General features: G+C 53.8%; 3 protein-coding genes across 7 annotated transcripts in view; 2 read left to right on the top strand and 1 right to left on the bottom strand.

Annotated features, from left to right (window-relative positions):
• The window catches only part of WDR62 (WD repeat domain 62), a 44,530-nt gene extending 28,140 nt beyond the window's left edge, over positions 1 to 16,390 (top strand). For 2 of the 5 annotated variants that reach the window (XM_019818674.3, XM_011290033.4), the window contains exons 14-32: positions 2,188 to 2,255; positions 2,337 to 2,458; positions 3,360 to 3,435; positions 4,182 to 4,293; positions 4,389 to 4,452; positions 5,343 to 5,468; positions 6,528 to 6,661; positions 8,405 to 8,457; positions 10,810 to 11,028; positions 12,203 to 12,330; positions 12,654 to 12,757; positions 13,110 to 13,220; positions 13,503 to 13,637; positions 13,911 to 14,022; positions 14,134 to 14,275; positions 14,356 to 14,416; positions 14,580 to 15,233; positions 15,792 to 15,949; positions 16,030 to 16,390. In XM_019818674.3, the coding sequence (XP_019674233.2) occupies positions 2,188 to 2,255; positions 2,337 to 2,458; positions 3,360 to 3,435; positions 4,182 to 4,293; positions 4,389 to 4,452; positions 5,343 to 5,468; positions 6,528 to 6,661; positions 8,405 to 8,457; positions 10,810 to 11,028; positions 12,203 to 12,330; positions 12,654 to 12,757; positions 13,110 to 13,220; positions 13,503 to 13,637; positions 13,911 to 14,022; positions 14,134 to 14,275; positions 14,356 to 14,416; positions 14,580 to 15,233; positions 15,792 to 15,949; positions 16,030 to 16,305 (2,855 nt within the window). In that variant the 3' untranslated portion in view covers positions 16,306 to 16,390. Of the gene's footprint in view, positions 1 to 2,187; positions 2,256 to 2,336; positions 2,459 to 3,359; positions 3,436 to 4,181; positions 4,294 to 4,388; positions 4,453 to 5,342; positions 5,469 to 6,527; positions 6,662 to 8,404; positions 8,458 to 10,809; positions 11,029 to 12,202; positions 12,331 to 12,653; positions 12,758 to 13,109; positions 13,221 to 13,502; positions 13,638 to 13,910; positions 14,023 to 14,133; positions 14,276 to 14,355; positions 14,417 to 14,579; positions 15,308 to 15,791; positions 15,950 to 16,029 lie in introns of all 5 variants that reach the window. The other 3 variants (XM_006941438.4, XR_006590751.1, XR_006590752.1) reach the window with 3 other exon arrangements.
• A 145-nt stretch (positions 16,391 to 16,535) lies between these two features.
• Positions 16,536 to 22,804, top strand: OVOL3 (ovo like zinc finger 3). The gene is made up of 4 exons (XM_019818820.3): positions 16,536 to 21,003; positions 21,080 to 21,144; positions 21,889 to 22,090; positions 22,544 to 22,804. The coding sequence occupies exons 1-4, from the start codon at positions 20,910 to 20,912 to the stop codon at positions 22,771 to 22,773; spliced, it is 591 nt and encodes a 196-aa protein (XP_019674379.1). The 5' UTR covers positions 16,536 to 20,909; the 3' UTR covers positions 22,774 to 22,804.
• POLR2I (RNA polymerase II subunit I) lies at positions 22,795 to 24,347 on the bottom strand. Its single transcript, XM_003997912.6, has 6 exons — positions 23,957 to 24,347; positions 23,824 to 23,878; positions 23,433 to 23,506; positions 23,270 to 23,344; positions 23,116 to 23,167; positions 22,795 to 22,902 (listed from the first exon to the last, which is right to left on the bottom strand). The coding sequence occupies exons 1-6, from the start codon at positions 24,013 to 24,015 to the stop codon at positions 22,840 to 22,842; spliced, it is 378 nt and encodes a 125-aa protein (XP_003997961.1). The 5' UTR covers positions 24,016 to 24,347; the 3' UTR covers positions 22,795 to 22,839.
• Positions 24,348 to 24,520: the final 173 nt, after the last annotated feature.

Genomic DNA, 24,520 nt, shown 5'->3' with positions numbered 1-24,520 from the left:
ACTGATCCAGAAGGACTGGCATTAGGTGAATGCCATTCCCCAAAAAGAAATCGGGGTGCCAATCCTGTGAGAGGACCGCGGGATGGGCACTGGTGACTTTGGCAGAAAAACAGGTGACTGCAAAGGTTGCCGGGAGCTAATTCTGTGCTGGGGAGGATCCTTGCACTGCAGTTAGTCCATTCCTTACCTCGTTTACAGCGAGAGTCACACAGCAGTAGGTGCAGGCTTAGGATCTTGCCTTGGGCTGCCCTCCAAAGTGCATCCTCAGCCAGGAAATCAAAGGGATTCCCTTTAGACTCAAAAGATTCAGTATGAAGGTTTGGTCCTAAGGAATTCCAAGGGGAGAGGAGGCAGGTCCTATGAGATTTAATTGATCAGAACCCAAGAGCATATTCAAAACTATATTCCAGAAGAATGTACTCATGAAGAGAATACATCTATGTACTCATTCCAAGTTCTTGACTACGAAGAGGTTTTTTTTTTTTACATATAATCTTGTGACTGAGAATGTATTAATGTCCCTTGATCCTCCCCGCTTTCTGCCCTACCTCTCCGTAGCCAAAACAAGTTAACAATGGACAAAAACAATTTAACAATGTTTGACGTGTCTTGATGAAGACAACCAAAGCTGATCAGCTAAAACTTTCAGACATCTTTAAAAACCTGTTCATTCCATGGGATAGAGTTAGTTAGAATAAATCAGCAAGTCTAGCAGTTTGGCCAGCAGTGACATCAACTTTCACGAATGGTCTAGATCCAAGAGAGGTGATGACTGGCCAAGGGGTGGCCCAGGAGTTGGTCCTTAAGGCCATCTCTTGAAAGGTGTGGGCTTTCATTAGAACCCCCAGCCAGTCTGAGAGGGTGTAACTCCTAACCCCAGTTCCTGAGTGCCCTGCTGTGGCTGAGCTATGCTCAAAACGCTGATAATTTTAGTATAAACTAGGCTCCAGCCAGTCGAAACCTGACTGAAACTGCCCTGCTAAGGTAAGATTCAGTCTTTAACAGTTTTATCTGAAAAATATCCAAACAAATGAATACAATACAGATAGTTTACAGAACAGTACAATGAACTTCCACATCAAGGTACTTAATCAGTACATATGAACTAGAACAGACACACCCATTGTTTATAACCAGTGACTTGTGTCCTAACAGTGCTAGGTCCTTGGACTCCCCACCCCAGGTTAAGAAGCAGAACATTACCAGTAACTTACAGGCCTCTTTGGGTCCCTCCCAGGTTACACTTCCTCCCCAACACAGGGCTCACTGCCTTCTGTGAGCCAGTGACTCCTGCTTGAGTAACATCTTAACTTGTGCATCAGGCCTGAGCCCTTTCAAATGTCCTGCAGTGAAGCAAGGACACTGTGCTTAGATCTGTGCTTAGCAAGGCTCTAAGTGTTTTGTATCTGTTCTGTCTTTATATTCTCACCAGAACTCTAAGGTATTTGCTGTAATTATTCTAATTCTATAAAGAAAGAAGAAAAGCAAGGATATTTATAGTGCTTACTGGGTGGCAGCCACTGTTCCACAGGCTTCACACAACTTCATGGGGGCAAGGGCTGTCATAGGCCTGTTGTACAGACAGGAAACTGAGGCATGGAAAGGAAGCCCGGGTTTGGAGCACAGTGTTTAGCCAGAGAATGCCTGGGTCTAATACTGGTCCTGTCCGGACTCTCTGTGCTCTAGAACAAGGACTGTGTGACTCTAAGCCCCTGGGTTCACAATTGTACAGTGGGGTGGCTAGTGAGCCATCAGAAGGGGATGCGCGATGCGCATGTGGCAATGGGGCCTGGCCTGACGTACATGTGGGTGTTCTGATTGTTCATGATGGCATGAGCCTCCCAACCCTCTGCGTGTCTCCACTTGCTCCCCGCTTTGGTCCCGCCTCCACACTGCTGCCCGAATCACCTTTCCAAATCCCAAATCAGACGTGGTGCCCCTTCCGTGTCTCTGACATGTTTCCCTGTCTGCCCTTGCTCTGCAGAGACCTGCCAGGCCACTGCTCCACCTGTACCCCCCTCATACACACAGCTTACAACTTGGAGTCCTACCTGCACCCAGCACCCACTCTCCTCCTCCGGGAATCCGGAGTTCCCTTGCAGTGAGTTCCCTGGCTAGGATCCCTGGCCCCAGTCAGACTCAGCAGGGGCCCAGCCTTGCCTAATGCACTACCTCCTTCTCCTCCAGGCAATAGAGACATCCAGATGATCAGCTGTGGGGCTGACAAGAGCATCTACTTCCGCAGTGCCCAGCAGGTAGAGTGGGTTGGCCTCCTTGAGGGCTGGGGTGGGAAACTTGTCAGGGGTGTCCTCTGAAGGCCCTGCCTGCCCTGCCAGGCCTCAGATGGACTACACTTTGTCCGTACCCACCACGTGGCAGAGAAGACCACCTTGTATGACATGGACATCGACATCACCCAAAAGTATGTGGCCGTGGCCTGCCAGGACCGCAATGTGAGGTGAGGAGCTGGGCTCTTAGCCCAGCCTGCTTTCTGAGTAGGACCTGTGTAAGACCTAGTTGGTTCTGTCTGCTCATGATCTCCCTGCTCTCTTCCCCCTCCTCATCTGGACCCTAAAGAGCTGGGTTGGGTAGAGGGACCCAGCAAGTGTTTCTTAGGAACTGGGCTCACCCAGGCCCAGCCTCCGGGTCAGCAGAGGGTTCCTGCTGGCTCTCCAGAAGCCCACGTGGGGTGACTAGGAGGCACTGATGTGGTTCATAAATTCATTCATTCACCTACATTCCCTGAGCACCTGTCTGGGAGGGTAGTGCAGGAGACACAGCAGTGAGCAGGGCAGCCCCAGGCCCTGCCTTCATGGAGCTCACAGTCCGAGGGAGGAGAGGTGGACACCTCACTAGACAGTGACACCAGGGAGCGGTCAGGGCTAGGGGAGCCCAGTGGATCTGGGGGACCCCGGGGAAACCCCTGATCCTACCTGGGGATCAAGCAGGGCTTGATGGAAAGAACATCTGAACTGAGACTGGGAAGGATGTGGAGGAGTGAGCCGGGGGAGGGGAGAGAGGGATTGTGCAGAGGGGAGAGCATGTGCAAAAAGGTTCTCCACCCTTTCACTTGCTCATTCAGATTGAGTGCCAGCACTCCGCTTGCTCTGTAGTGGGGAAGACAGATGTTAACAGACATTGACTCAACGGATACCCCAATACATAACTTACCTGACCTCAGCCTGAGAGGACATCTCATTTTCTGAGATGGTATTTCAGTCCAGGCATCAGATGGGAGATAAGAGGTGGCAAGGGGCCTCCAGGAGAGAGGAAGATGGTAGGTAAGGCTAGGACCAGAATGCAAGAGGGGGCAGGTGGGCAGGGCCACCACTGGCCACATTATGCCCCCACCTCTCCAGAGTCTACAACACCGTGAATGGGAAGCAGAAGAAGTGCTACAAGGGCTCCCAGGGTGACGAAGGGTCCCTGCTAAAGGTGAGTAGCTGGGGCCCCTGCGTGAAAACCACACACATCCCCCCTGTCTGTCAGCTGCCCTCATGGGCCACCCGAGACATGTGTCATCCTGGGTACCTGATCAAAGGATCACAGGCTGGCACCCACTCCGGCCTAGCTGACCAGGGTTGCCTGGGAACTGGGGGTATCACAGACTGTTTTACCTTTATTTACTGAGCCCTTTTCCCAAGTGGGGACATTTAAGTGGCTTCTGTTTTCAGTGGCCACAGTGTGGTGGGAACAACCAAAGACCTGGGCTCCCTTATCAGACTTGCTCCCTGCTGTGTTATCAGGACAAGACTGGGGGACCTTCTCAGAGCCTCTGAAGTAAGGGGGTTGTGTTGAGTTCAGGCTTTAAGGTGAGACTCTCAGCTCTGCCTCAGGCTATGACCTGGGCACGTGTCATCTCCTCTGGAGCCTGTCTCATTGCCTGTAAAATGCAGCTAGAAAGAGCCCCTATCATAGGGTTGTTCTCTGGAAGAAATCAGTTTGCACATGCAGAGTGTTTAGCACAGAGCCTGGGTGGTAACTTTTTCACCCATGAAATGGAGGCAGGAGTTCTTATCCTAAGCAGGGTGTATGTCCTGAGGGCACCTGGGACGAGTCAGCGTGCCAGGCATCCCGCATGAGAGGGTCCTCCGTCAGCGGAGGCTGTGACATTTGACCCAGGCCTCACCATAGTGAAGAAGCAGGCAGCCTAACTGTCATGTGGGTCCTCTTCTCGGCAGGTCCACGTGGACCCCTCAGGCACCTTCTTGGCCACTAGCTGCTCTGACAAAAGCATCTCGGTGATTGACTTTTACTCGGGCGAGTGCATTGCCAAGATGTTTGGCCATTCAGGTGGGTGTGCCTCCCTATGTGGAACACCTCCCCATGCGTCCCCACACGGCCTTGTGACTCAGAAGGCCTGCGTGGCTTCTTTGCTCTGCTTTCAGAAATCGTAACTGGCATGAAGTTCACCTATGACTGTCGTCACTTGATCACAGTATCTGGAGACAGGTGGGAAAGGCCTGGAGACTGCCCTTGGCTGGCCTCCCCCTGGGAGTGGGCAGGACCTGTACTGTGGGGAGTGCAGGGGCTCAGACAGTGGGAGCACCGTGCTCCTGGCCTGCCTGTGCAGAGTTCCGCCGAGGGTTCCAGCTTACTGCTCTCTCCTTTGACAGCATGTACCTGGGTGTCACACCCAGCCCTTAGTTCAAACCCCAGATCTGCCACTTAATTTCCTTGTGACCTTGAGAACCTTGAGCAGGTCATTTCCCATCTGTTGTTTTTTTTCTCTCTCTTTTTAATGTTTATTTTTTGAGAGAGAGAGAGACAGAGTGTAAGTGGGAGAGGAGCAGAGAGAGAGGGGGACACAGAATCTGAAACAGGCTCCAGGCTTCAAGCTGTCAGCATAGAGCCTGATGTGGGGCTCGAATTCAGGACCAGCGGGATCATGACCTAGGCCGAAGTCGGACGCCCAACCGACTGAGCCACCCAGGTGCCCCAGGTCATTTCCCATCTTAAGCCTCAGTTTGCTCCACCAACTACCTCAAAAAATTGTACAGTGAGAATCAAATGGGGATATAAACTCCTTAGCTCATGGTTGGTGGCCAAGGAAGTCCCTTTTGTCTCTCCCTTCAGTTTATTTCAGTCCTTCTCCAGCCCCCTTCCTTGAGTCTTGAGGTCTTCAGAACAGGTCATGGTTTGGTGGAATGGTCTGGACCTACCTGCTCAGGGGGTAGACCTGACATGGCCTGGAACCCCTGCACTAAGCTGGTGGGGTGTGTCTTCTGGGAGGGGCCAGGGAATTGGAGTCTTGGCTATGGTAACGTAGGTGGCTTCCAGGGTCAGATGGCTTCCGTGTTCACTATTCCCCCTCCTTCCACATCTCTCTTCGGCCTCTGCAGCTGTGTGTTCATCTGGCACCTGGGCCCAGAGATCACTAACTGCATGAAGCAGCACTTGCTGGAGATCGACCACCGGGAGCAGCAGCAGCAGAACATGAGGGACGGGAAGTGGAGGAGCCAGCCCAGGTCCTGGCAGTGATCCGGCCGTCCCCCACTTGTCTGTCTGCTAGAGGAATGTCTTCCTGCCCTGGGCCCCGTGAGGAGTGAGGCTGAAGACATAGCCATGGCCAGCACAGCCGTAGGCCCTGCCCTTTGTGCGCCTGTGGCCGAACTGGGGAGACAGACTTTGAATAGAAAGTTATGGTAGTACATGTGAGAAGGGGCTTGAAGTGGAAGAGCGAAGTGCCTGGAGAGCCTGTGAGCACTGCGATGGAGGGAAGCTCGGGGGACTTTGGGGACCAGAGGAGGCCCCTGACCCAGTGTGCAGTGGGGAGGGACGTAGTCAGGGAAGGCTCCAGTGGAACTGAAGTGTCTTTTTGTTCTTTAAAGCCTTCATGCTGCAAGACCAGTTTTATTTGGAGTGAATTCATGTTCTAACTTTTGGTTGGGGGTTTAGTTTGGAGGTCCCAGCTGAGTGGGAGATTTGAGGGTTTATTCTCTCTTCTGCCTCTAGCGCTGTCCTTGTCTTTCTCTGTCTTGAGGCTTTGTCATTGCCTCCCAAAGGGACCAGGCCTTAACATGAGCTTCCTGTCCTACAGTGGTATTGGAGGTATTGCAGACCTAGGTACCAAGCGAATGAGCAGCTCCCTTTGGCTCCAGGTTTTGAGGCTTACACCCTGTCCTGGGTGCCCTCTGGTGCCTACCTCGTGTCATGTGTGTTTTAGGCTCCTGTGCTCCAAAGGAGATGAAACCTCATTGCTACTCCTACACACACTTCCCAGAAGAGAACCCAGCAGCTTAGTACTCAAGCCCCACTATCTGCTGTGCTTTCTGTCCCATCGCTGTGACTCTGAGAGAGTTTATCTTATTTTTTGAGCCCAGCCTTGTTACATTTCATTCATTGTGGTGATGTTTCCAGCAGAGCGGGTGTGGCAGGTGAGACCTCCCAGCATCATCTTGACAAGGAGTCAGTAATGAGTTCATATGGAAGCTAGCACAGGGCCCAGCCTGAGGCAGATCCCTGTCCCTCCCACCACCACCCCATTTACCTATTTCTCTCCTTGTTGTCCTCATTTCTGGCTTCAGGCAAGAGACCTATGCATCCGTGCCCAGCGAGATTTGCTCCTTAAGCCCTGGAGAGCAGACGGAGGATGAGCTGGAGGAAGAGTGCGAACCGGAAGAGTTGCTGAAGACGCCATCCAAAGAGAGCTTGGACCCAGGTTGGGAAGGGGGCCCATCCAGAGGGGCCCTATTTTGAACTTGCAGCGTAGGCATCACTGCTGGGTTTCGCCCACTACTTGGTTTCCAGGGCCTGGAGGCGAAGCTCAATGATCCTATTAGTCAGTACTCTCACAGTGTAATAGCAACTGGACTCTCATTGGCTTCAGCTGGGAAGAGAATTTATTGGGTCATGGACCTGAAAATTGGAGTATTGGCTTTGGGCAGTAGCTGGATTCCAGTCACCAGGTGATGTTAAAGAAACAGATTTTTCTCCGTCTTTTGGCTCTGCTTTTCTCCTATGTTGTCTTTGCTCTCAGGCAGACTCTGCCTCTCCTGGGGGCAAAGATTCCCCCAGCAGTGCTAGGTGATAAAACTCTATATAGAGAAGAGAGCACCTCTTTCCCAGTAGCTGAAGCAAAATCCTGAGGTCGTGAGTCGTGTTTCTGGTGTGAGTCGCGGTGTGCTTCTGAGTCAGTTGCCGTGATTGGCCAGGCCGGAGTCATGTGGTCATCCCTGAGGGCAGAGGTTTGACTCAGCTCCACTTGAACCACCTGTCCAAAAAGGGTGGGTGGGGGTGTAAGCGCTGTCCCAGGGGAAAAACAGGGTGCTGTTGACCAAAAGACATCAGATTCTGTTGTTCAGGTGAAAGAATAGTAGCTCGATGACTTCAAAGCAGGCCAGACTTCCTCTAAATTTCTGCCCTTCCGCATATCACCTTGGCTTAGGCCCTCATGGTTGCAAGATGGCTGCTTAAGTTGCAGGCATCACAGGCCTCATAGCACACGGCAGTCCCTCCTACAGTCTCCTCTAGAGAGGAAACTTGCCCAGAAGCCCCCAGCAGGCTTCTCTCGGGTCCCATTGGCCATGGTTGCTCCAGCTAAGAGAGGCCGGGTGCTGTCAGTGTGGGGCAGGGGCCTCTGCCAGCAGGGGAGAGCAGGCAGTGGCTGACTAGACAGCTGACTGATAGGCAACAGTAATGTAAGAATTCAGCCTTGGAAAAAAGGGTAAGCAAATCTTCTTTGTTGCCACCCTCACAACCCAATCCCATGTCCTCTGCAGGGTGGCTGTTTTATGTTTGGTGTGAATCCTTATAGGCCTCTTTCTGAACATTAACGTACGTATGTACACAGCCATCAGAACACATCGTATTTATGTACATAAGTTGTATTCTACTGTAGACACCATTCTGTATCTTTTCCCTCTCAAAATTATCAACCTGTATGTTGGTGGATACAAAACAGAGGCCTCCCTCTTTTAACCAGCAGGATAATAGGATATTTTTAAAATGATATTCGCCTCTGGATGGACATTTAGGGTTTAGACTATACACCATTGCAAGTGATGCCATGCTGACCACTCCAAGGCCTACTCCTTGGGCATGTGTGAGTGTTTCTCCAGGACAGAGGCAAGGGCTGGCACTGCTGGGCCCTGGGGTTAGCACTTTTTTTATTTTAAGAGAACCCCAAAGGCCCTCCAAATCCAGCAGTCAGTGTTAAGCCATTCATTCTCCCACGCTTTTGCCAATACTTGATACTATGAAGCTTTTTAGTTTGAGCTAGTCATGGGTAAAACATTGTGTGAATTTGCATTTTCCTGACAATTAGTTAAGTTTGAGCATCTTTTGGTATGTCTGTGTTTCTTATAGACATGTGTCTTTGGAGAATTGCCTGTTTTTATATATGTTGCCTGTTTATCTATTGGGTTATTTATTCTCTTCTCATGGATTCCACATGTCTCTCCAGACCCTCGGTGTCTGCTGACCAATGGCAAGCTGCCACTCTGGGCAAAGCGGCTGGTGAGTCTGCCCGGAGACCGGGACACCCAGGGCTGACAAAGCAGGGGTGCTCTCCTTCATGCTCTTCATTCTTCTGGGAGCCCGTTTCCCTTTCTGGGTCTGTCCTTTCCATGTAGAACCCCATCATCCTTCCAGTCTCAGCTTAGGCAGCCCTTCATTCCTATAACATACACAGTGAACACCTACCCTGTGCCAGGCTTATTCTGACCATTAGATACAGCAGTGAGCAAGGCAGACAAAATGTCGGTCTTCATGGGCTCATTTTCTAGTGTGGAAGATGGACAGTATCCACATTAAACAGGTAAGTTGTATAGTATTTGGGAAGCCGATAAGGTCTGTGGAGGAAAAAAAGAGAGAATCTCAGGAAAATAACAAGTGTTGGGGGGAAAGCGCAATAATTTTAGCATAAGCGGAAAAGGCCTCACTGAGAAGATGCTATTTGAATAGAGTTGAAGCAAGAGAGAAATGCAGATCCTGGGGAAGAATGTTCCAGGCAGAGAGAATAGTATGCAGGACAAAGGCCATGCGGCAGGATTGTGCTTCGCATATTCAAGGAAGTACAGGGAGGCCCAGCTGCCAGGGTTGAGGGTGAATGAGGGGCAGAGAGTGGGGAGAGGGGCTCAGAGAGGTAATGGGGGCCAGATGGTATGACACTATGTGGGCTGCGGTGCGTTCCCTAAACATTCCTTATTGTCCTCCCCACTTATTTCTCCCCTCCCTGGCACTGAGTGAGATGGAGACAAAGGAGGGCTCTGAGTTGAGGAAGGCCATGACCTAGTGCAAGTGGGAACATGAGGGGCAAGTGGGGGACCGGGAGGGGACTGTTGGGATAATCCAGACAGAGGAGGTTGGAGACTGGAACAGGGGGAAGAAACGGTTGGATTCTGGATGGATGTTGAAGGTGCAACCAAATGACTGGGTGTGAGAGAAAGAAAGGGACCAAGATGATTGAATGGCTGATTGTTTACTTGGGGGAGGGGCAGGCTAGGAGCTGGTGGGTTAGAAGCAGGCAGCAGAATCCTACAGCCTAGGTTGGATGATTTATTTCAGGAATAATGCCAGTCCTCAGATTAAAACCTATTAGCTCCTCAGGGAAGTCCTCCCTGCCTTCCCGTCCCCTGCAGACCAGGTCTGTCAAGACCCCAGGCTTCCCCTTAATCAGTGAATACTACAAGTAGGGTTACATTCAACAAATATTCATAGCACACTTATTCTGCACAGGCTCTAAGTCTTTTATATGTATTATCTATTTAGTCCCCTTAGAAGTGTAGGAGCTCTTCATATCACTATTTCACAGATGGAGAAACTGAGGCCCAAAGAGGTTAAGTAACTTATCCAGGGTTACACAGATGGGAAGTACAAGACGTGGGCAGGCTGGCTCCAGAGCCTGAGTTCTCAAACACCCACCTCCGCTGTCTCTCAAGCTATAATCTTATTTGGAGGCAGTGCTGGGCAGGACCAGTGGGGAGAAATGGCTACATCGGGGATGTGTTCGGATGGCAGGGCTGACAGAATTTGCTGAAGAAATACAATGTGGAGGGGAACCTGGGTGGCTCAGTCGGTTAAGCGTCCAACTCTTGATTTCAGCTCAGGTCACGATCTCAAGTTTCATGAGTTAAGCTCTGTGCTGACAGCTTGGAGCCTGCTTGGAATTCTTTTCTCCCTCTCTCTCTGCCCTTCCCTCACTTGCTCTCTCTCAAAATAAATAAACATTAAAAAACAATACAATGTGGAGTATGAGGGACAACATAAGAATGAAAGATGAGCTCAAGGTTTGGGGCCTGAGCAGCAGAATAACTGAGACAGGAAAGGCTTCAGCAGGAGCCGATCTGGGGGGAAGATCAGGAGTTGTTTTCAACATGTTCACTTTGAAATATCACTAGGAATCCATACAGATGTAGAGCAGTTGCCTATGCATTTCTGAAATTTAACAGAGAGATTCAGGCTGGAGATGTTTATCTGGAAGTTGTTGCTGAGTGGTGTTTAAAGCCTAGAGACTGAGGGGCACCTGGGTGGCTCAGTTGGTTGAGCGTCTGACTTCGGCTCAGGTCATGATTTCACAGCTCGTGAGTTCGAGCCCGTCAGGCTCTGTGCTGACATCTCAGAGCCTGAAGCCTGCTTTGAATTCTGTGTGTGTCTCTCTCTCTCTCTCTCTCTCTCTCTCTCTCTCTCTCTCTCTCTCTCCCTCTCTGCCCCTCCCTGCTCACACTCTGTCTCTCTCTCTCAAAAATAAAAATAAAACATTAAAAAAAGCTGGATGCAGACTGGATGGAGTCCATGTGGTGTCCCTGGTCCCCCATTGGAGTTGGTGAGCTCTTGGCTAGCTGCCTGACCATCCCCTGTCACCCTCAGCTAGGAGACGATGATGTGGCAGATGGCTCAGCCTTCCATGCCAAGCGCAGCTACAAACCACATGGCCGCTGGGCGGAGCGGGCTGACCAGGAGCCCCTCAAGACCATCCTGGATGCCCGGAACCTGGACTGCTACTTTACCCCCATGAAGCCCGAGAGCCTGGAGGACTCTATTCTGGATACAGTGGAGCCCCAGAGCCTGGTGGGACTGCTGAGTGAGGTACAGACCACCCCTGCCCAGCCAGCAGACCCTGCACCATGACTGCCCACCCAGGGCTTGGGGCCTCAGCATGCTTATTTGGAAAATGAGGCTGAGTATCCCTCTCTAGGGGTGCGAGGTGATTACATGACATGGTGGAAGGCAAGAGGGTGAGGCCCTGGGCCTGGTGCAAGTGAGACTTTCCAGGGCAGACCAGGAGTCTGGGAGGTGGGTCACTTGGGGGGTAAAAGCTTGGGCCCGAGAGCAAGCCTGTGCCTGGCTGGGGAGTATTTGAGCAGGTAGAGGCCTGGCCCTACCCCTTCCTAGCTGTGTGATGACTTACCTCAAGGCTTGCTTCTCTGGGCTTCTGCTTCCAAGCGCCTGGCTGACTCAGTCAGTGGAGCATGCACTCTTAATCTTGGGGTTGTGCGTTCGAGCTCCATGTTGGGCATAGAGGTTACTTAAAAATAAAATCTTAAAAACAAACAAAACAAAACAAAACAAAACAAGAAAAAAAGACCTCTAAAAAATGGTGATAAGAAGAACATTCTCAGAAGGCTTTGATAGGAATCCAGTGCTAAGAAGTGGGCCTGGGCCCTCAGAAGTGCTTGAGGCAACTTCAACTCTTGTTCTCTTATCTTCCAAACAAAATTACTTTTTATTCTATTGTATAAACTTTCTTTTCTATTGTAGCATAATACACATACAGTTGTGTGTACAAACCCTATGCTGTTTGAGGAGAAGAGCTTGACAAATTGTTACCTATGTATGCACTTAGGTATCCACCACCCAAGCCAAAATAGAGTATTTTCTACCTCCTGGAAGACACCCCCTCTTGTGCCCCTCCTAATCAGTACCCCCTCCCTGCAGAGGCAACCAGCCTTCTGACCTCCCACCAAAGATTAGTTTGCCTGTTCTTGAACTCCATACAGACAGAATCTTAGAGGGTTGGAGCTGTATTGATTCCTTATCTGTAAAGGGGCTGGTGATCGTGCGGGAGGAGCATAGAGTGAACTCAAGATGAGCACATAACTTGGCCCAGGCCCTGGCTCAAAATGAGTGTCCAGCAGTGGGGGCTGCCATCATGACCGACATCTTCACTGTTCTCACTGGTGTTGGCGGAACACCTGGTGGCTTGAAAAGGGCCCTGGTTGCCGTAGCTGCTTGAAACGGCTGTGCTCTCTTCATCCCACAGTTGGAGAGTCCCCAGGAGGATGGCTGTGGGCATCCCTCCTTCCTGCCCCTACAGAGGGAGTCCCCTGAGGACAGGGAGCTCATCGTCTACTCCCTGGAGGCAGAAGTGACGGTCACAGAGACAGACAGGTGGGTCTCCTTTGCACCAAAGGAAGCCTTAGAAGAAGCCTGGGTTACAGGCATGCCCTGGAAGAACTGCTCCCCGCTCTCCCAGTGGGCCTGTGGGGCAGGGCTACAAGGTCTGAGGGGCACAGGAGCCTGGCCCTGCAGCCTCAGCCACAGCCTTAGCTTCCCTGGTTCCAGGCAAAAGGTGCGGGGAGCCTTTGCAGAGGAGAGGCGAGACAGTGCTCCCAGTGGGAACAGGGTGCAGATGTGTAGGGGTTCGGGTGGGGGCCACTGTATACTAACATGAGTGTGTCCGCTCATTTGCCCCACCTCCACTGGCGCTGCAGCAAGTATTGCACGAAGACGACCAAGGCGGGGCCCGGAGAGCAGCAAGGAGACGCCTCCCTCAGCGTCTCCTCCATCAGCTCCAAGGATCAGAGCCCACCTGAGGGTGAGTGGGGGCCAGTAGAGACCCTGCAGTAGTTTGTCCGTCCAGCCAGGCCCCTTTCTGAGTATCTGTGGTGACCTTGACTCGGTCTTCCTGAAGCTCAGAGTCTATCACAGAGACAGACATTGTCCCTGCTAGTACCTGAGGATTGTGGAGCCCAACTGCCCACTGGCAGGAGCCCAGCTCTGCCCTTTCCTTGAAGTGTAAACTTGCTGGTCCTTACAAATGGAGGGCGGGTATTATCACCCCCATCATCCAGATGGGAAAACTGAAGCCCTGGGAGCCTGAGCCACTTACCTGACTCACCCATTACGGGCCTAGCTTTGGGCTCCTGACTCCCGCTCTGCTCCTCCAGACTCAGAGGAGTCAGAGGCCGACTTGGAGTGCAGCTTCGCCACCATCCATTCCTCCCCTCCACGGCCAGAGCCAGACCCTCAGTTTGACATGATGCTGCCCCCCACACCGGGTAAGCAAGGGCCAGAGGTGGGGCGGGCAGCGCGTGGGGATGGTCATGATATATAACCACTCTCCCCACGTCGGCCCTGCACTCGGTGCCCACTAAGTGTCAGTGTCCTCAACCAGGAGACAGAGCCATTAGCCTCTCGGCCTAGTGGCAGCAGGGTGTGTGACGGGCGAGTCCAGCTTTCTCCATTGTTAAGTGTCTGGCATGTTTGGGCGTCTGCCGTGACTCATGGTGTTGACAGTTCTCTTCTGCCCGCCTTCTCGCCTCCCCTTCGCCTCTCCCCAGGATGCCCAGGGACCGCAGAAGAGCTGTCCCAGCCCGAGGTGCCAGGCATATCCAACAGCTCCCTGCCCCAGACCCCTGAGCAGGAGAAGTTCCTCCGCCAGCACTTCGAGACGCTCACTGATGCTCACTCTGAGGGTAGGGCGGTGCCTGGGCGGCTGTCCAGCACTGGGCACAGCGCAGGTGTCACAGGGTGGAGCCTCCACGGCTGGCAAGGGGGCAGAAGGGCTTACGTTTTATCTTCAGGACAGAGCCACACAGGCTCTTCTCCCAGCTGCGTTTGCTCCCAAGGCGTGTGTGTGGTCGACTGAAAGTGTTTCTAAGGGTCCACCTGCTGGTCTGCGGGTCTTTCTGGGTCCAGGGCTGGGTGGCTGGAGGGATTCTGAGGGCTCCCCTGGCATCTTCCCCTAGAGCTCTTCCATGGATCCCTGAGAGACTTGGAGGCCTCTGAGACTGAGGACTTCTTCAATCCCCGGTTGAGCATCTCAGCCCAGTTCCTCTCACGCCTCCAGAAGACATCCAGGTAGGAGCTGGTGAACCCCCACCCCACCTTCCAACTCTGTCCCCCAGGGCGGGGCCACGTCCCCTCAACAACCCCCAGGACAGCCACAACCACCTGGTCTCCTTCCCACAGGTTCACCCACACCTTCCCTCCCCGGCTGCCCCGGCACCTTGTGAAGTCCCCAGAGGTCAATCTCACAGACGCTGGGGGCAGTCAGCCCAGAGCAGAGCCCCCGAGAGCAGGCGCTGGCCACACCTCCCCAGGCAGAACCAACGTGAGTACTGGGGCCGCTCCCCCAGGACTTGGGGCTGGGAGTCCAGAGGCCTCGTCCTAACCTCATGGCTGTGCTTGCAGGTCCCCCCTGGGAAAAAGCCTGAGGAGCCCGTTGAGACCCTAGAGGCCTGGTGCCCACTGAGTGAGTGCTCCCATCCACAGATAAACAACCCCAGATGCCCATCTGAGCCACGGGGCAGTGGGGATGCACAGGGTCTACTCAGACCCTGAAGCCACCTGGGGTGGGCCCCTATCTGTCAGCCCTACAGTGGGACGTGAGAGTGAAGCAGCTGCTTCCTTTACAGCCCCTTGCCTCACAGGTCCGGCACCCTGTGCGCCCTCTTCCTCAGTGCTGCCCACCGACAGGAAGCCTTCGACACCCACAGCCCTGCCCACTCCAGGCCTGGCTCAGGGTGTCCACAGCCCCTCCATCCACTCCTACATGGAGGCCACTGCCAGCTCCCGTGCCAAGATGTCACGCAGCATCTCCCTCGAGGACAGTGAGGGCCCTGTGCTGGCTGAGCTGGCCAGGCCCCTCCGCAGGCCCTCATCAGTCGGGGAGCTGGCATCCCTGGGCCAGGAGCTCCAGGCCAACCCCACCACGGCAGCACTCAGTTCTAACAGTGAGGGCCGAGAACCTGTCCTGCCCTCCTGGGGCAACCATGAGGCCCGGGCGAGTCTGAAGCTGACCCTGTCAAGCATCTGTGACAGGCTCTTGCTACCTCCTTCCCCAGTGGAACCTGTGGCCACCCAGCCCAGTGTCACCATCGCAACAGCCACCTTCTCGGCCTCCAGCCCCGTGGATGCAAGCACCCTGGGGCTCCACAAATCCACCTTTCTCCCAAGGCTCCTGGCCCCTGAGCCCCTCAATACCCCTGCCCACCCCAACAGCACCCCACTTCCAGAGGCCAGGCCTGGGGTCCCTGGCAGCATCACCTCCGTCCTGGAGACAACCCCTGGTGAGTTGACCACTCTTGGGACATGGGATTGTCCCCCAAGCTCAGCCCATGTACCAGGTGGCTTGGCTCCAAAGGTGGGTGCTTGACCCAGCCACAGGGGCTGTGCCATTCATTCATTCATTTACTTAAATATTTAGCGAGCACTTCGTATATGTTGGGCTTTGTTCTAGACCCTAGACACATGGGGCCTGGCGGTCAACAAGACTGCAAAGAATTGACACCTTAACTGGGGCCAGACTAAATGTAAAGGAAAATGTTAAATGTTTCACAAAGTGGTGTGTGCTAAGGACAGAAATAAGAGAAACGGTTTAGGGATTGGGGACTGGGGGGACAGGCAATGGTTACAGTTTTAAGCAGGATAATGAGAAAAGCTTCAGGGAGAAGGGGGCATTTGAGCAGAGTCCTGCAGGAGGGGAGGGAAGGGAGCCTGAGGGACTGAGGGAAGTGTTCCAGGCAGAGGGATAAGAATTGGGATCAGCCCAGCCACCCCAGCCTCTCTTAGACCAGCTAGAAAGAGGAGGTGCCTTTCTCACTCTGTCCCCTCTACCCTACCCCCAGATGCACTCAGTCTGGCCCAGGGCAACCTTGGACACTGGGAGGAGCCTAGGGTGCCAGCCAGGGTCCCGCCCTCAGCTCGCCTAGACCTGAACACTGTGAGTACCATCGTGCACAGACTGCAGACTGCCTTCCAGGAAGCCCTGGACCTTTACAACGTGGTGAGCCAAGCCCCAGGGTCAGGGGAGACGGCTGGGGGGTGAGGGGGCTGGACTGCCTGGACTGAGGAACCCCTGACAAGGTTGGTACCCCCTTGCAGATGGTCTCCCGTGACGAGGTGAGCAGTGAGCAGCAGCAGGCACGGACTGAACTGGCCTCCACCTTTGTTTGGATCCATAGCCAGTTAGAAGCCAGTGACTGGCTGGTTGGAACTGATGTGGCCCAGGCCCAGCCCAGCCCAAGGTCCTCCTCCCCACCTACATTGTGCCCCCTGGCCAGCCCAGATTTGCATGCCCTGCTGGAACACTACTCGGAGCTGCTGGTGCAGGCTGTGCGGAGGAAGGCACGGGGGGATTGAGGGCCAGGAGCCTGCTCTCCACTACAGCCCTGCTGCTTCTGAAGAAATAGACATTTTAAGCAAATAAACTGACAGTTTAGAGGAATGGTTCCTGGTGCCTGTCTGCATCCACAAAGCCCCCTTGAGGTGGATGCGGGGAAGGAGGGTAGGGAGGAGACCAGCCCAGGGAACATGAGCGGATAAACTTTGGAAGGGATGAAATTTGTATGCAGCAGGTGTTGGCCTAGCATTGTAGCCTCACCTGCCCTTCCTCTTCCTGTCTCACCTGGGGGACATCAGCCCCAGTGCCCTCCCTGCCTTGTTTCAGGACTCCATCAATGGGACCAACATTCCCAAGAAATTTGGGAACCGCAATAATGATCCCAGCACCTGGATCCATATTGCCTACGTAGCCCTCTGAGCTGCTGTGGGGTCTGTTGTCCTTGCCCAGTGAGGCCCAGCTATTCCCCAAGGAGCCGCCAGCCCTTCCTCTCTGCCCCCTACTGGTACCCAAGAACCCACTGGAGCCACTGCCATCACCGTGTGCCAGACCATGGTTCCCGGTACACACACTGCCACGCCACTGGTTCATGGTCCCTAGGCCAAGCCCAGCTGGATCCTGTGAGGTCCAGGCTTTTGTCCCTAACTACAGCAGGGGAAATGGACCGGCAGGCTCACTCACTGGACACTGGGGCAGCATGGCCAGTCCATCTAGCAGCTGGAACAAGTAGCTTCCCCAGCAGGAGGACTACAACTAGATTCGTCCCATGAGCTCCCAGCTCTGGTACCAGCTTCCCTAGGCAGCAGGCATCTGGCCGTGTGGTGCATCTGCCAAGAAGGCCACTCTTGTGACCACAAAAGTCCCTGCTGTCCCAACTCTCTCTAAAAAGGAAGCCAGCAAGGGCAGGGTCCTCGCCGAAAGCACAGCCCCGCCATGTGGCTTGCTGTGGCCTGAACCACCACTTGCCTGAGTTCCTCTCTGCTCTGTTTGCTGGTCATGGCCCACTAGAAACAAGCTTAGACCCACTCTTGTCCAGGGTACCACAGAGCTCAGACTCAAACCTAGGCTTGCCTGGTGGCAGAGCCAGACACTTCAGCATAAAGACATGGCCCTGCGCTGTCTCCATAAACAATTACACACATCAGAATCAACTGTGCAGTTCAAAAAAATCCTGCCGGGTACCTGTGTCGGTTCTGTGTGTGAGGGGTAGGGTGAGGAGCAAGACAAGATAAGCAAAGCATCTGCCCTCACGGCATTAGCCTTCTAGAGAGCAAAACCGGAATTAAGATGTCACTGTGCTGGCTTGGCTGATGGGTCAGGGAAGGCCCTTCTGAGGTGACATTTGAGCTGAGGCTTGAGAGAAGGCACGGGTCATGTGGGCATCTTGGGAAAGTATCCAGGCAGACAACAGTGGACGCAAATGCCCCATCGGGGGGATGAAATACATGTGTAAGGAATGCAGTGAGCCAGGAGAGGAGATGGGAGGAAGAACAGGGCTCCAGGGGGCAGGGCCTTGTTTCACAACATTTAAGTCCAAGAAATACAACACAATTTCCCCCCCAAATAAGATGCCTGGGCTTGGTATTTGAGACGTCAGGTGTTATTTCTCAAAGCTCCCTCTCCCTGCCCCAGGGAGCCCAGGAGGTCCAGGACTCAGGTGGGCTGGACCTCTGACGGGAGGTTCCCTGACCTGCCCAGCCCCACAGGTTACAGACCACTGGGGCCCACTGTCCTTGCCTCTGCCTAGCTTGGCCACGGTCACCTAAGATCCCTGATGCGAAGCTTGGCATCCAGGCCCCCGGACACCCAGAGGACCGTCTTGAGTCATGCCCCTCATGGAATGTACCCCTCCCACCCTGTATCATGATTAAGCCTTCAACTCCCTAGTAGCAAATCACTGGCTTATAGGGTTCCAAGCTGTAGGGACATTTGCTACTCTTGACTATGTTCCTGCTCCATTAACCCCTGAGTCTTGAGTTCTGCCCTCCAGCTTAGTGGGCTCTCTCATAGCTGCAACATGGCTGCCGTGCCAGCCCTCAGCAGTACACCTACCCAGCCAGGAACAAAGGCATGAAGGAAGGCAGCCACCAGCATAGTGAGAACAGTGCTAAGCCTCCCTAGACATCTCCCCTTTCAGAGCGATTGCAGGCAAGAGGAATGGAGATTGCTTTCATTTTCTTGGACCAGCCGTCTCTCCTGTCCTGGGCATGTGGCTGCTCAAACAAAATTGGGTTCTCTCAGCACAATAGGAGGGTGCGCTGGTAGGGAGGACCCAGGGTGCCTGCCACTCTCCACTTCCCAATGCCAAGCTCTTCAGCCCTAGAAGGACCAGACTTGCTCTCCTCAACAAAACAGCTGGTTAAGAAACCACTGCTGATGAATGTGTGAGTGTGGTTTGTGGACTGACATGGTCCCAGGAGGAAGAGGACAGCATGCTCACATGGGATATTTCAGAGAGTTTAGTAAAGGGACCATTTGCAAAGAAGTGGGCAGGGAACAGGGAAATCATAGGGCTGGTACAGTACCCTGAGCTGGCACCAGAGGTGAGCTGTTCCTCCCACCCTGGCCTTGAGGTGCAAGGGAGCCAAGTGGAAACTAGAAGAGCCGATGCTGGAGGGAGGGCTGTCCTAGGGAAGCTGTGTCCCTGGCAACTCCATAGGGGGAGAGTTGGAGGAATCCTTTCCCCCATCATCTGTGGGGCTCCCCACTGTCAAAATCCTGGGAGCCAGGGGGCACAGGAACCCAGATGATGCGGTCCACCCAGGTCAGTCTCCCAGGACACAGAGCAGGGAGGAAGGGGACAGAAAGGGCCTTAGGGAAAATAAAGACACCCAGCCCCAGATTTCTTCCCTAATGTGTTTTCAATGACACAGGAACCAGTTGCCCTGAAACATGCTGTTGGGCACGGAGAACTGGGCACCTGAAAGAGACAAAATGGCTCCACCTAACCATTTGCCAGCTCATTCTTCAGTGCAACTTGCACCCTGTACTCCACACTGGACAGATCCCAGATACTGGGCTGCCAGACCTGTGCCGGACACACCAGTCATGGCTGCACGAAATCCAACAATTGTGAGATGGAGACACTGAAAATTCCATTTTACAGATGGGCTGACTGAAACTCCGATGCCTGCCTAACCACCTCTCAAGACTTCCTAACAACCACCCTGTTTATATGCTGCATGCTAAGCATTCTCCCCACATGATCTACATAGGCCTCTGACACAAACCAGCCAAGGGAGACACATTAGTTCTATCTTCCAGATGAAGAAACCAAGGCTCAGCAAGAAGTGATTTGTCTGGGTCCTGCTGAGGTAAAGTGGAAAAACTCTGCCTCCCTTGCTGCCCCAAATGAATGAGCCGGACTGACTCTCAGGGAATGTGAAGAAATGAAATAATGCTCCTCTCACCACCAAGCCTTTATATAGACTGTTCCCTCTGCCTGGAACACCCTCCCTTTTACCTGAAACCTTATCTTCCTTCAGGGCTCACACCCAGACAGTCATCTCTGAACCTTTAAGCTGGACCGGGAGCCTCTTCTGGGCTCCCATGAGCTCCCTGAGTTTTCTCTATTACCGTTTGGATCACTTTGCCTGTGCATTCCCCATCATAGCCTTGGTCATTCTGGGTTGTCACTGGTGGGTCTATCTCCTCCATGGACTAAGTTATGTGCTCATTTTTAACGTTGAGCTAGACCTGGCCTATAGCTGGAGTTCAGGAAATTGCTGAGTGGATAAATGAGAGAAAGTAACTGCACAGAGAATATTCAAAATCCTTAACCAGTGGTTAAGGGGTCAGACAATGATCAGTCTAGAACACAGACAGGACAGAGTGTTAGGGTGGGGTTCTGGGAGCCCCTGGCTGTGTCACGTGACCCCCTTTGGTTCCTGGACTGTGGGGGGGGGGGGGGAGTGGTGTCCCAGGCAATCACTAGGAGCTGGACTATTAACACACCAATATTTTAAAATCTGCTACATCTGAATAGTGTTTCTGGCTGAACGTCAGTTCTTGGCATCTAATAATCAGAGGTGGAGCTTCCTGCTGGAAGATACACAGCCCGTGTCCTCACTTTGTCCTTACCTACTGGACCCTGCTGTTCCTCCACCCTCTGGGGCAAGCAATCACAGCCACCACCCCCCTCTCCTGCTTCTCAGACAGCTGCTGTGATTTGAATAACCAAGCAGGTTGTTGGATGTCCGGTGGTGACTGATTTGCCTGGCAAACAGACCCCTCAGGTCCTTGGCCCAGCTGCTACTTTGAGAAGACAGCCTTCCTGGAGTCTCTTTTTCTTTTCCCCACATGCAGCAGCTAGCTAGGCTCTAATCTTGCCCTTGCTTGACCTTCTGGGGGGTCCCAGCACTTGGCTGCCCCTGGTGGCTGGAGAGTGCCCTCAGGGACCTGGTGTAGGAGAAGGGGGAGGAATGGTAGGTCCCATCTGAGGCAGAGGTAACTGGAGCCAGCTAAGTCCCTGGGCTTGTCACAAAATTTGCATGGAGAGAATGCAGGTCCTCTGTGGCTCCCCCTTCCCTTCCCTCTTCCCTCCTAGTCATCCTGGGGCTGAGGTGTGACCGCAGGTGGAGGAGGCAGTCGTGCGTGGAGTGCCATCTCACCATTCCGGGAGGTGATGCCCCGTGTCTTCCTGGTCAGGAGTCGGCGTCCACAGCCATCCAACTGGGGCCACTTGCCTGACCAGCTCCGGGGAGATGCCTATGTCCCAGGTGGGCCCCTCACTGGGCCTGGAGGCGAGGGGCAGGTAAGACACAAAGCATCACCGTGTCTGGCTTCTCTCCTCAGACTGCAGCAACCAGCGGGGCCCATCAGCACACCAGTCTTCTGGCCTTGGGGACTCCTGGGCAGCGGTGAGTCTGCAGCTGGACCACAAGACCCTGCTTCGTTTCATCCCTGCCCACTCTCAGCCTGACTGCCTCTCATTCCCTTGAGCCCATTTGCTCATGCCCCCTCCACCCCCCCAGCCTCAAGACCTTTCCACCTGTTGTTCTCACTGCTGGAAATGCCTTTGCTTTCTTGGTAGAGATGTTAGGCTTCATCCCAGGCACCCTTTCCCTAAGCTGGGCAGCCACATTTCCTATCCCCAGAGATCTCTCTGTCCAGTGGGAGCAGAACAAGATTCAAGCCAAGTGGATGGTGATTTCCTTTATGTCAGGATCAGACAAGGTGACAGGAGCAAGGATGGGGGAAGACTAGGGACTCTCAGAAGGGATATTCAGCTGTGCATGCCCTGGAAGCAGGAAAACACTAGCCAGAAGATAAAGGTGACAGATTATTTCAGTATTTATTGAAAGCCAGGAACTGTTTTAGGCAATTGCTATTTAGCAAGAATAAGACAAAAATTCCTTCCTGGAGCTTATAATCTGTTGGGGGCTTGACAAGAAAACTAGAAAAATGTCATGTTGGGAGATGTATAAATGGAGAAATAAAGCAAGGTAAAGGCAATGGGGGTCAGGGAAGGCCTCGGAGACAGGGTGGCATTTGCACACACGAATAGCAGGCAGTCTCTGGCCTTCCCAGACCTCCTTGGTTCCTGGTTCTAGTTTTTCCATTTGCTCCAGCCAGGGGGTCTAACTCCCATGTCCCTCCCACAGCCTATGCAGGGCAGTCTGGCCTCCACTCCCAGGGGCCCTGGGACACTTGGCTGCCCACTCTGCCCCAAGGCCTTCCCTTTGCAGCGCATGCTGACACGGCACCTCAAGTGCCACAGCCCTGCACGCCGCCACGTGTGCCGCTGCTGTGGCAAGGGCTTTCACGATGCCTTCGACCTCAAGCGCCACATGAGGACTCACACTGGTGAGGAGTGGCAGGAACAGAGAAGGGCAGCTGGGTCCCGGGAGGGTCTGGGATGAAATGGAGAGAGGTGCCCAGGATATGGAGTTTCCAGTGTTTGTGTATATGGGGTGGAGACTCAGCCATCAGACTGATCCCAGTCAGGTGGGTGTATGGTGACGCGAGGGTAGAGGCGTGAACAATGAGGACAGTAGTGGATACATGGATCTAGATTGAAAGTGCAAGGTAAAGCCTCCTCCTTCACCCCTGGGGAAGGAATATCCTGATGAGGAGGGTGGGAACACAGGTATCTGGTCCTGTTTGTAGCAGGTGGAGGTAGAAGATGGTGGGACAGACCGAGGAGTCCGGACAACTTGGAGTAGGAATGGGGGAATGCTCATGGAGGTTAAGGTGAGGAGACTTTAGCTTGGAGGCCATTGTCCTGTCTGTCCTCTCCCCCTCCGCCCACCTGTGCAGGGATCCGGCCATTCCGCTGTGGAGCTTGTGGGAAAGCATTTACCCAGCGCTGCTCACTTGAAGCTCATCTTGCTAAGGTGCACGGGCAGCCAGCCAGCTACGCTTATCGTGAGCGCCGGGAGAAGCTGCATGTGTGTGAGGACTGTGGCTTCACATGCTCGCGGCCTGACACCTATGTGCAGCACCGTGCCCTGCACTGTGTTGAGACTGTGCACCCACACAACACATGAGAGGCAAATAAATGCAGGAAATGCACGCACAGAACACAGTATTTATTACACGTGGGAAAGGATGATTCACTCCGTCCAGCGGTGGCCACAGTGTGGGGCCGTGCACACATAGTACAGGCGCATGGCGTCCTGGCAGAAAGGTTGCCCGGTTAGGAAGGGTACAACATGGAACCTCCATCCAGCAGAGCCTCACCCCCAGATAACAGGCAAAGGGGCTTTCCCCATTGGTAATGGTCCAGCTCAGTACGCCAGGAAGGGCAGGGTTCCCCCAAATGTTGGTATCCCCACCCCCGGTAAGGACCAAGCCTGGGATACCCAGAAAGCCTTCCTCCTGCCACTCACCTCGGCACGGGCACTATGTGACTGGAAGAACACCGCCTCCTTGTGGCCACACCTGAGAGGGCAGTCAGCCACTCAGCCTACCATCCCCTTCCCTCCTCCCTTCACCCGGTGAGGACGAGCCACTCTCCATCCCCAATATGAACGGCGCGCTCACTTTTGGCACGGGTGGTCCTCGGTCCGCGGCAACGTGGGGTCCTGGGACACGTCAGCGATGATCTGGGTCAGTTCGCTGAGGGAACAGAGGGCGAATAATCATGCCCAGACCAGGTCTCTCAAGCCAACAACCCCTTCCCCAGGCTCTGAGTCCTGCCACTCACTCCACTTCGTGCGTGATTTTGTTGACGTAGATGCAGCTGTTGTCGGCTTCCTGCTGGTAATCACAATTCCGGCACTACGAAAGGGCAAGGGTTGCGGGAAAGGGCTTACGGGGAGGTCTCGGAAGGGATTGGAAGGGAAGGCTGGGTTTTCCCCAGAGGTCAGGAATGACTACAGCATGGAGTTTCGAAGCTGGTATAATGGGATATACCGAGAATCACCTCGGGGATGGACAAGACAGTGGGGGTTCACTCGTGGGACAGTCAGGAGGCAAGACCAAAACACGTAAGGGGCGTAAAAAGAAGTAAGGGTCATGTGGAGTAAGATGGGGCCACACTGGGAACAGATGGATCCCTCTGGAAAGACCCCGGCGCTCCGTGGGCTCGTGCTCACCGCGTAGAGCAGAATGCGGTTCTCCTTGTCCTCCTTGGGGTAAAGCATGTTGTTACTGTGGGGAGGGAGGAGACAGAGGTCAGTCCTGGGGCCACTACTTGCCCCCCTTACACACTCGCAGCCCCGGCCTCACCATTCCTGGCAGAATCGAATACCCACGAAACCCGGCTCATAGGTCCCGTCCGGTTCCATAGCTACGCACCGCCCGCCAAGCCTTCCGCGCTTGCTCCACCGCGCGACCGGTCGCGGGAAGGATCAAGCCTAGTTGCTTCGCCAAGAGAGGGGCGGAGCTGCGCACATGCTCTGGCTTCCAGCTGCTTTGTGCTTGTCTCTGTGCTCCGAGGTTCGATTAATAACTTGCTTCAGTTTTTTGATATTCTGCAGTAACTGCTTCCAATTTCTGGGCCTTACTTCCCCGGTTTGTAGAACAGTATGGTACGAGAGCCAGGAATACGATGCTTCACGTAATTTGCAAAGCGCCGACCATAAATGAAGCCACGGCTCTTTGCAGGCTGAAGGCCAGTGCACATGCGCGGATGGGGTACCTCCTGCCAGGCCTTCCCCTGGGCTTCACCCTTCTCCCGCCTGGGCCGTTTCCCGGGCTGCTATTGGAAGAACTGCGCACATGGAAGACCTCTCAGGATTGGCTGGGGCTACCCAAGAACACGGGAGATCCCTCTTCCTGGCGTGGAAAAGA

This window comes from Felis catus, chromosome E2 (genome assembly GCF_018350175.1).
Source record: "Felis catus isolate Fca126 chromosome E2, F.catus_Fca126_mat1.0, whole genome shotgun sequence".
In the NCBI taxonomy this organism is placed as follows: Eukaryota; Metazoa; Chordata; class Mammalia; order Carnivora; family Felidae; genus Felis; species Felis catus.
Note: the sequence above shows the minus strand (reverse complement) of the source record. Positions and strands in the feature narration are given on the sequence as shown.